Source organism: Oncorhynchus mykiss, chromosome 7 (genome assembly GCF_057628025.1).
Source record: "Oncorhynchus mykiss isolate SJ-2025 chromosome 7, ASM5762802v1, whole genome shotgun sequence".
Classification (NCBI taxonomy): domain Eukaryota; kingdom Metazoa; phylum Chordata; class Actinopteri; order Salmoniformes; family Salmonidae; genus Oncorhynchus; species Oncorhynchus mykiss.
The window spans coordinates 82,652,688-82,662,735 of record NC_143028.1 but is presented as its reverse complement, the minus strand read 5'-3'; the positions used below and the strand labels follow the sequence as shown (position 1 = coordinate 82,662,735).

The 10,048-nt window shown below is 44.8% G+C and overlaps 1 protein-coding gene across 2 annotated transcripts in view; it reads left to right on the top strand.

The window, feature by feature from the left end:
- The first annotated feature begins 4,384 nt into the window (after nucleotides 1-4,384).
- flnba (filamin B a) overlaps nucleotides 4,385-10,048 on the top strand; it is a 97,856-nt gene continuing 92,192 nt past the window's right edge. For both annotated transcript variants that reach the window (XR_016497466.1, XM_036984305.2), the window contains exon 1: nucleotides 4,385-5,040. Coding sequence is in view for 1 of the 2 variants with exons in the window: in XM_036984305.2 (XP_036840200.2) it covers nucleotides 4,749-5,040 (292 nt within the window). In the remaining variant the exon portion in view is untranslated. The remainder of the gene's footprint in view (nucleotides 5,041-10,048) is intronic.

Sequence of the window (10,048 nt, the reverse complement as noted above, 5' to 3'; positions counted from 1 at the left end):
AGCCCTTAGACAGCCTAGAGGTGTGTTGGGTCATTGTCCTGTTGAAAAACAAATGATTGTCCCACTAAGCGCAAACCAGATGTGATGGTGTATCACTGCAGAATGCTGTGGCAGCCATGCACGTTAAGTGTGCCTTGAATTCTAAATAAAACACAGACAGTGTCACCAGCAAAGCACCCCCACACCATTACACCTCTTCCTCCATGCTTCACGGGGGGAACCACACATGTGGAGATCATCCGTTCACCTACTCTGTGTCTCACAAAGACACGCCGGTTGGCACCAAAAATCTACAATTTGGACTCATCAGACCAAAAGGACAGATTTCCACCAGTCTCATGTCCATTACTCGTGTTTCTGCCCAAGCAAGACTCTTCTTATTATTGGTGTCCTTTAGTAGTGGTTTCTTTACAGCAATACGACCATGAAGACCTGATTCACACAGTCTCCTCTGAACAGTTGATGTTGAGATGTGTCTGTTACTGAACTCTGTGAAGCATTTATTTGGGCTGCAATTTCAGAGGCTGGTTACTCTAATGAACTCTACTCTGCAGCAGAGTTTACTCTGGGTCTACCTTTCCTGTGGTGGTCCTCATGAGAGCCAGTTTAATCACAGCACTTGATGGTTTTTGCGACTGCACTTGAAGAAACATTCAAAGTTCTTGAAATGTTCTGTATTAACTGACCTTCATGTCTTAAAGTAATGATGGACTGTCATTTCTCTTTGCTTATTTGAGCTGTTCTTGCCATAATATGGACTTGGTCTTTTACCAAATAGGACTATCTTCTGTATACCATCCCTACCCTATCACAACACAACTGATTGGCTCAAACGCATTAAGAAGGAAAGAAATTCCACAAATTAACGTTTAACAAGTCACACCTGTTAATTGCAATGCATTCCAGGTGACTACCCCATGAAGCTGGTTGAGAGGATGCCAAGAGTGCCTTGATGACAGCTTTGCACAAAGAGTGGCTACTTGGAAGAATCTCAAACATAAAACATGTTTTAAACACTTTTTTGGTTACTACATGATTCCATATGTGTTATGTCATAGTGTTGATGTCTTCACGATTATTATACAATGTAGGAAGTAACAAAAATAAAGAAAAACCCTTGAATGACTAGGTGTATCCAAACTTTTGACTTGTACTGTATATATTCTGCATTCTGACATTGCTTGTTCTGATATTTCTAGATTTTTTTCTTAATACATTTTTGGGGGATTTGTATGTATTGTTAGATATTACTAAAGCTATAAACATAAGCATTTCGCTGGGCCTGCAATAACATCTGCAAAATATGTGTACGTGTTGAGTGAAAATGCTTAACAATCATCAACTACAGTTTTAACACACCAACTGTTGTGGAACACAGTGATCCTGATTCCCTCAGCCAGCTCTCTGTGATCCTGATTCCCTCAGCCAGCTCTCTGTGATCCTGATTCCCTCAGCCAGCTCTCTGTGATCCTGATTCCCTCAGCCAGCTCTCTGTGATCCTGATTCCCTCAGCCAGCTCTCTGTGATCCTGATTCCCTCAGCCAGCTCTCAGTGATCCTGATTCCCTCAGCCAGCTCTCTGTGCTCCTGATTCCCTCAGCCAGCTCTCTGTGATCCTGATTCCCTCAGCCAGCTCTCTGTAATCCTGATTCCCTCAGCCAGCTCTCTGTGATCCTGATTCCCTCAGCCAGCTCTCTGTGATCCTGATTCCCTCAGCCAGCTCTCTGTAATCCTGATTCCCTCAGCCAGCTCTCTGTGATCCTGATTCCCTCAGCCAGCTCTCTGTGATCCTGATTCCCTCAGCCAGCTCTCTGTGATCCTGATTCCCTCAGCCAGCTCTCAGTGATCCTGATTCCCTCAGCCAGCTCTCAGTGATCCTGATTCCCTCAGCCAGCTCTCTGTGATCCTGATTCCCTCAGCCAGCTCTCTGTGATCCTGATTCCCTCAGCCAGCTCTCTGTGATCCTGATTCCCTCAGCCAGCTCTCAGTGATCCTGATTCCCTCAGCCAGCTCTCTGTGATCCTGATTCCCTCAGCCAGCTCTCTGTGATCCTGATTCCCTCAGCCAGCTTTAAGTTACACGACACCACTGGCAGAACTAAGGTGATGTTCACAGCCTATGCAGTAATGTGAATCTGAAATGGCACCCTTTTCCCTATATAGGGCACTACTTCAGACTATGGCACTAGGGTGCCATTTCTGACACAGACATGACTTTAATGAATAGCTCAAGCTGCTCTCAGGACTACAGAACACAGCAGGAAGAGAAGCAGAGTGACCCAGACTAGCCATGCAGTCACTCTGTCTACTCTGGTTTAGCTAAGCAGGTGGATGAGCTGATGATGTGTGTAGTGTGATTACTGTTAAATGATAGGACAGTCAGTTTGTCATCAGGCCCTGAGGTGAGCCAGACAGTGACGTTGTTATCTTGTGGTGAGTGAGTCAGTGAAGGATGAGTCTAGACAGACGGAGAGAAAACGAGAGAGAGAGGGACTGATCTCCTGGAGGGACACAGAACAGAGGCATCATGCACTGAATTGTCTTTGATGTGGGCACAAATGGCCATGTTCATTGAGACATGGAGAGAGACAGAAAGACAAGAGGGACAGAGACAGAAAGAGACACAGGAAGAAAGAGACACAGGAAGAAAGAGACACAGGAAGAAAGAGACACAGGAAGAAAGAGAGACACGGGAAGAAAGAGAGACACAGGAAGAAAGAGAGACACAGGAAGAAAAGAGAGGGAGACAGACAGACAAATAGACTGAGAGGGAGACAGACAGACAAATAGACTGAGGGGGAGTGAGACAGATAGACAGACTGAGATGGAGGGAGACAGACAGACAGACTGAAGGGGAGGGAGACGGACAGACAGACCGAGGGGGAAGGAGACAGACAGACAGACTGAGGGGGAGTGAGACGGACAGACAGACTGAGGGGGAGTGAGACGGACAGACAGACTGAGGGGGAGAGAGACAGACAGACTGAGGGAGACAGACTGACAGACAGAGGGGGAGGGAGACGGACTGACAGACTGAGGGGGAGGGAGACGGACTGACAGACTGAGGGGGAGGGAGACGGACTGACAGACTGAGGGGGAGGGAGACGGACTGACAGACTGAGGGGGAGGGAGACGGACTGACAGACAGAGGGGGAGGGAGACGGACTGACAGACTGAGGGGGAGGGAGACAGACAGACATTCAGACAGATAGGGGGTCGGCCATGTAGAGGTGACCCAGAGAACAACAGGTTTGGATCATAGTGACCACATCATGTAGAGGTGACCCAGAGAACAACAGGTTTTGGGTCATAGTGACCACATCATGTAGAGGTGACCCAGAGAACAACAGGTTTGGGTCATAGTGATCACATCATGTAGAGGTGACCCAGAGAACAACAGGTTTGGGTCATGGTGACCACATCATTCTGGCAGGTTCTCTTTACATCTCAGGGAGCCAAACTATACGTCACTGGACTGTGAGAACAAAGACAAGTATACAGGGACAGGAAATGTACATTGACACTCACACACCAGGAATGTTTGTTGGGAAGAATTGGTGGTGTTACACACACACACAGAAGCTTTGATTGGTAAAGTAAAGCCTGGGGGATGAAACATTTCTTTATCTCTATAAACTCTTCAACGATCAACATAAATCTGTCATAAAGCCTTGACATCGCAACATAAATGTAGGTCCGTGAAACAGAGTTGAACTCAACAGCTGTCACTCGCTAGGCTGCAGGCGTGGCAATGTGTCTCTGCAAGAAGTTGTGATGCAATGTAGAACCACCCTGTGTGTGTGTGTGTGTGTGTGTGTGTAGAACCACCCTGTGTGTGTGTGTGTGTAGTACCACCCTGTGAATCACCAGAGATCACGCATTGATCCGTTACACCGGAAACACCACAGAATCTAAAATAATCAAAACTGTGGTTGCCATAGAGACACATCTACACTCCGGGGGGGGGGGGGGGGGGGGTTGGATGGTTGATGTGAGGTCAGGACTTGTACTATAAGGTGTGGTCCTGTGCAGTCAATGTCATTGGACCGCTATGTAGTTGAATGTGATTTGCTTTTATTAAATATGTGTATTTTGTTTTGTTATTGTGTTTTCACTGCTCTCTTGTAAAATATATTTTTAATCTCAATGTGACTCCCTGTTTAAATAAAGGTTTAATATAACAAATATAAATAAATATTATACCTCCCTTTAAATCCACGAGGCCATTCATAATGGTTATGTCCAAAAGTAACACTTTAAAATTATGATTTGTTTAGATATCATGTCAGTGGAACTAATTTGGTAATAAATCTGATAAATTAACACCTTATCAGATACAGAACCTCGAATAGTTTAAAATCCACCCAAATTGAATCTGTGGAATTTAGTGCAGCAAGAAGAGGAGGAGAACGATGTGTTCATAGAGGTTTTCGAGAACTGTCGTTTATCTACAAGGAGTAGCCTACACACCTGAAAAGTATGACAGTTGATTGATTATACCTGTGAGATGACAGGTAATAAATTAGGGCAGGACCGGAAGAGGAGCCAAACAGTGAAAGTGTCGTCATCGGAAGTTGAAGTCGTTACAGGGATAAAGAGCAGTGCGCATGCGTAAGACCACAGAGCGGTGAAAGACTCTGGACCGCAGGACACTGAACAGTTCAAACGCAGCGGAGCCAGCGACAGGAACGCAAGACTACAACTCCAAACTATCGAAGAAAGAAAGCGGGGGGGAAAACCCGTTAACGAGATGCCGGTTACAGAGAAAGACTTGGCAGACGACGCGCCATGGAAGAAAATCCAACAAAACACTTTTACTCGCTGGTGCAACGAGCACTTGAAGTGTGTGAACAAGAGGATAGCCGACTTACAGTTGGACCTGAGCGACGGGCTGCGGCTCATCGCCCTGCTGGAGGTACTGAGCCAGAAGAAGATGTACCGAAAGTATCATGCTAGACCTACTTTCCGCCAGATGAAACTCGAGAACGTGTCCGTGGCGCTGGAGTTCTTGGACCGGGAGAATATCCGACTCGTTTCCATAGGTAAGATACCGTTTTAATTCATGTCACGTGGTCCCGTCTACCTGATGCCAATCGAAGTACTTCTTGTTTGGAGTGATATCCTAGTCACTTCTGTATTGACATTTAGTCTATATTTGTACCAAATATATTTAGCTGATCCTAATGGAATGGGCTTGATAAGTTTTCAGTCGTATGTACGGGATACACATGTACACACCGTCCAGCGAAATGCTCACTTGCAGGTTCCTTCTCAACAATGTAACAATAAATAATGTGAAAGTTAATGGATCAGTAGAATATAATGAATAAGTACAATAAAATGAACAATTTAAAGTCCAACATTTCCGTGTTTTGGGAAGAGGGGATTGTGCAGTATTTAGAAATCATAAGACGGATAGCAGCAGTTGTTGTGTGTAGCATGGTTGTGTGTTGAGGTGAGGAGAATCAGTCTGGTTGAAATGTTCAACAGTCGGATGTCCTGCATGGATGGGAGCCCGGTCCTAGTGACTGACGGTGCCGTCATCACTAAACGTTGGAGGACCTTGCGACCGTGAGACTCGGAAATTACCAAGCCATGACTTCAGGTCGGAATTCCGAGATGGATGGCTGTTCGAAAGAGATGTCCCCCACCCCCCAGTTAACAGCTCGTTTTCCGAGTTCCCAGATGTTTTGAACGCGGCACTATGCCCTGTACATCGGGACGTATCTCATTACACCATACGTCTACACGGAGTCTTGCCGCACTACTGAATGGACAAGTGTATTGTTTGTAATGCAAGATGGATGAGAGCCTGTCTCTTTTCGGATATCTAATTTATTTAGAGCGATTGCAAAATGTAACTTGTCATTCGAGACATGATAAATATATGGGTTTGGGTGTTTAACATGTTCTAAAATTTTACAGCGCGTTGGCCCTGCAGGGCAGCTAGGTGAAAGCTTTGCTATGTTAAAGATGCCTCTGTAGCAAGCCACCAGCTAATGATCATTACCATCACAAACTCAGAGGGGGGCAACAGTAATAATTGCCTTAACACCCATTGTGTATTTAACATTCCTATTAACCTAATACAAATGGGTAAATGTTAAGTTGCTAGCTATCCCATAAAGCAAAGGAGAGATTCCACCTCGTTGTGGACGTTCCCATTGACATGCAGCAGAATGTAAGAGTGCTCATGGGTAATGTGAACCAGGCCTGAGACTAAAGTCCACGTTGTGTCAAGCGCGCTCAGGTGTGACCTCACCTGTAAAAGGTTTTTGTTTGAGGACCTGGGGCGGGTGACGACTATAGAGCCCCACAGTGGAGGTGTCCCATAAAACCTAGCCGTCAAACAGGGAATTGGTTCTAATAGTTTGTCCACCCTTCATGTTTCCAATAGGGGATTTTAGAAAAACTTAAAATAAGAGCTCTGTTTCGTGTAGGTTTATCCTGGCGTGATTTGATAACCATGTAAATCTCACGTAACAGTTTAGTCATTAAATTGTTTGTTGACCAAGTTCCCCACACCATGCACAGATTTCGACAGTTAAAAACCCTCTCGCTTCGCCTCTTCCTCTCTGTTGTAGCCTAGTATATTAGGTAATGTCTCAGTGTGATGTTTAAGGTGCAATTCCAGTCTTTTAATTGGTTACCACCTACACCTTCTACCTGTTTTTAGAATGGTCAGATGTGTACAAATGGTTTAATGTTGGCCGTCTAGTACGGTTGGTCTTTTACAAATGGTAGAGGAAGATGCGACCTGGTCACAGTTCTGGCACACTGCGATGTTTCACCCAGAAAGATATGGTAGTTTATCAAGGTTTACATATGAATGGCTTTTAATATGGTCCTACATTTGGCGCGAGGTTAGAAAGTGCAGCTCAGTTTCCTCCTGAGGTGCTGACCTGTTGCACCCTCTACAGCCACTGTGATTATTTCATGCTGCTGTTCGTTTTAACATGTGAATATCTTCAAGAACGATCTGGCCATAATTGCCATGTACTCTTATAACCTCCACCCGGCACAGCCCTCAGAGCCTGGTTTCTCTCTAGGTTTTCTTTCTAGGGAGTATTTCCTAGCCACTGGGTTTCTATATCTGTATTGCTTGCTGTTTGGTTTCAGGATGGGTTTCTGTATCAGCACTTTCACAACTGCTGATGTATGAAGGACTTTATAAATACCTTTCTTGTCCTGGGGATCGGTTTGTGAATTTCTCTCTGTAGGTGAGGGATCGGTTTGTGAATTTATCTCTGTAGGTGAGGGATCGGTTTGTGAATTTATCTCTCTGTAGGTGAGGGATCGGTTTGTGAATTTCTCTCTGTAGGTGAGGGATCGGTTTGTGAATTTATCTCTCTGTAGGTGAGGGGTCAGTTTGTGAATTTATCTCTCTGTAGGTGAGGGATCGGTTTGTGAATTTATCTCTCTGTAGGTGAGGAGTCTGTTTGTGTTCAAACAGTCTCAGAACCAGCTGGCTGAGGGGACTCTCCTCTAGGTTCATCTCTCTGTAGGTGAGGGGTCTGTTTGTGAACAGAGCCCAAGAACCAGCTGGCAGAGGGGACTCTACTCTAGGTTCATCTCTCTGTCGGTGAGGGGTCTGTTTGTGAACAGAGCCCAAGAACCAGCTGGCAGAGGGGACTCTACTCTAGGTTCATCTCTCTGTAGGTGAGGGATCGGTTTGTGAATTTATCTCTCTGTAGGTGAGGGATCGGTTTGTGAACAGAGCCCAAGAACCAGCTGGCAGAGGGGACTCTACTCTAGGTTCATCTCTCTGTCGGTGAGGGCCCTGTGGGATCAAGTGCCTTTGAGCGGATATGGTAGTAGGTGCCAGACGCACCAGTTTGTGTCAAGAACTGCAACGCTGTGTATCAATAATGGCCCAGCACCCAAAAGACATCCAACAGACTTGACACAACTGTGGGAAGCATTGGAGTCAACGTGGACCAGCATCCCTGTGGAACACTTTGGACATTTTGTAGAGTACACGCCCTGATGACTTGAGGCAAACGGCGGGGCTCGACTTAATAGTTTTGTACACTCAGTTTATGTTGAAGAGGGTGGGGCTCAAGCTACATCTCACCCCATGACTGAGGAAAGACATCCGTATTGTCCATTTTAACTGCATGTTAGTTTATGTACATGGAGTTTCTAATATTGTACCCCCCCCCCCCCCCCCCCAACACTTCTTTCAGGCCATGAGGTATAGGAGGCCCTCGTGCCAAGTTGAGTCCAACACCTCTTTGGAATCAACAAAGCATGTGAGGATTTTGTTGGTTGTTTGTCAATTAAGTTGTGACGACTACGTGGTATATTGACATTGTTTTCACGGAGAATGTTGCCGTTTTGTTGTTTTTATGCTGCAGAGGTTGTTCCTGCGGTTGCTGCTTAACGCAGATTCCACGGTCATTATTGGGGTTAAATATTGTTGAAAATGCCGGCGCTGAGGATAATGCTAAGGATTTGTGATTGGTATATTTTGTTTAGGGTACTGTCCACACCACAGTCCATTTTGGGTTGGCGGGTTTGTTTTTCCTGTCTTTAGCAGCTTAGTTGTAATTGATCGTGTGAGGGTTTTTACTCTTGTTTCTTTGTTTTTATAGAGCTGAAAAGTGTTTTATCCCTCAACCTGTTTTGGCTAGATCGCTCTTCGTGTTTGTTTAGTGTGTTCTAATTTTCCCAGAAGTGATTTGATTCTTCAATCCCCATGGTCTGTTTTCAGTCATGCTATTCCTTGTATTTTTTTTTCTTAGTGTGTTTTGGCTCTGTTTTAGCTTCCGTCGTCACTATGGCGAAACACCTGAGGTTTTCTGGGTCTTTCTCGTGCCTTCGTAATGGATAAAAATCCACGTTGCTTTAACAACATCAGAAACATGCTTGGTCTTGTGTTCTTCAGGTGTCCGATCAGTAATCCAAACCAGCAGGGAGACTAGCTTGATGCCCCCCCACACACACACGCAGCAAGGCGAAGTTGGTTCACACCTGTGACGATTCAGCTGCCAAGGAGAAAGAACAGCATGTGTTTATTATATCAACTAGGTCCTTATCTTTTAAAGCCCTGTATGAACACATTGTATTTACCCAGCCCATTAACTAGTTTAGAACGTCAAACATAACATGCATCACCATGGAAACGCCTATTATAGGGTGTGTGTGTGTGACCTGAGATCACTCCTCTTTGGTCTCCAGGAAACATGTGGTTGATGGATGGAGGGATGGTAACCTGGCAACATGATGAAGACTTCAAAGCTGAAGCTCTGGTTACCTAATAGTTTATTGGCTTTTGATCTGAAAACCATGAGTTAAGCAGCACAAGCTCCAACGTGATTATTAAGTGATGTGCGAGTCCCTGATTTTTAAAATGAAAGGTTAAAGTAAAAATGTAGCTATTCAAACCTTGCAGCTGATGTCATAGAAGACCGCTTCAAAAAAAAAAGTTGTTAGTTGCTGCTATTTTGAGTACCATTACGACAAACAGAACCCATCCGTCAGGCTACATAATGCGCTCTATATGCTCTGCTGTCGGCTGCCACATCAAGAAAGGGGGAAATGCTGGCATCTTGTTTTATAAACCGCCAAAAGATCCAGACCGAGTGCTGAAATGGTTGGCAGCGATTTTAATAAAATTGTTTTCTTATTTTAAATGTTTATTGTTTAAAAAAAAAAAAAAAGGTGGACACAATGTAATGTATTTGTCTTTGCAGTGCTCATTTTGTTTCAGGTGAATGCTAACGTTAGCTAGCTCTCTTGTAAAGGATCGCTAGCTTAGACGGCTAACTTACGGCTGGTTGTTCCACGGATGTGCTCGTTAACCTCCATTATTTGGTCAGTAGATAAGGCCACTGCTAATATAACTCATTTTAGCTAGACTAGCTGTGTGCTACCAAGCGATTACTCATGCTAATAGCTAGCAAGCGATTACTCATGCTAATAGCTAGCAAGCGATTACTCATGCTAATAGCTAGCAAGCGATTACTCATGCTAATAGCTAGCAAGCGATTACTCATGCTAATAGCTAGCAAGCGATTACTCATGCTAATAGCTAGCAAGCGATTACTC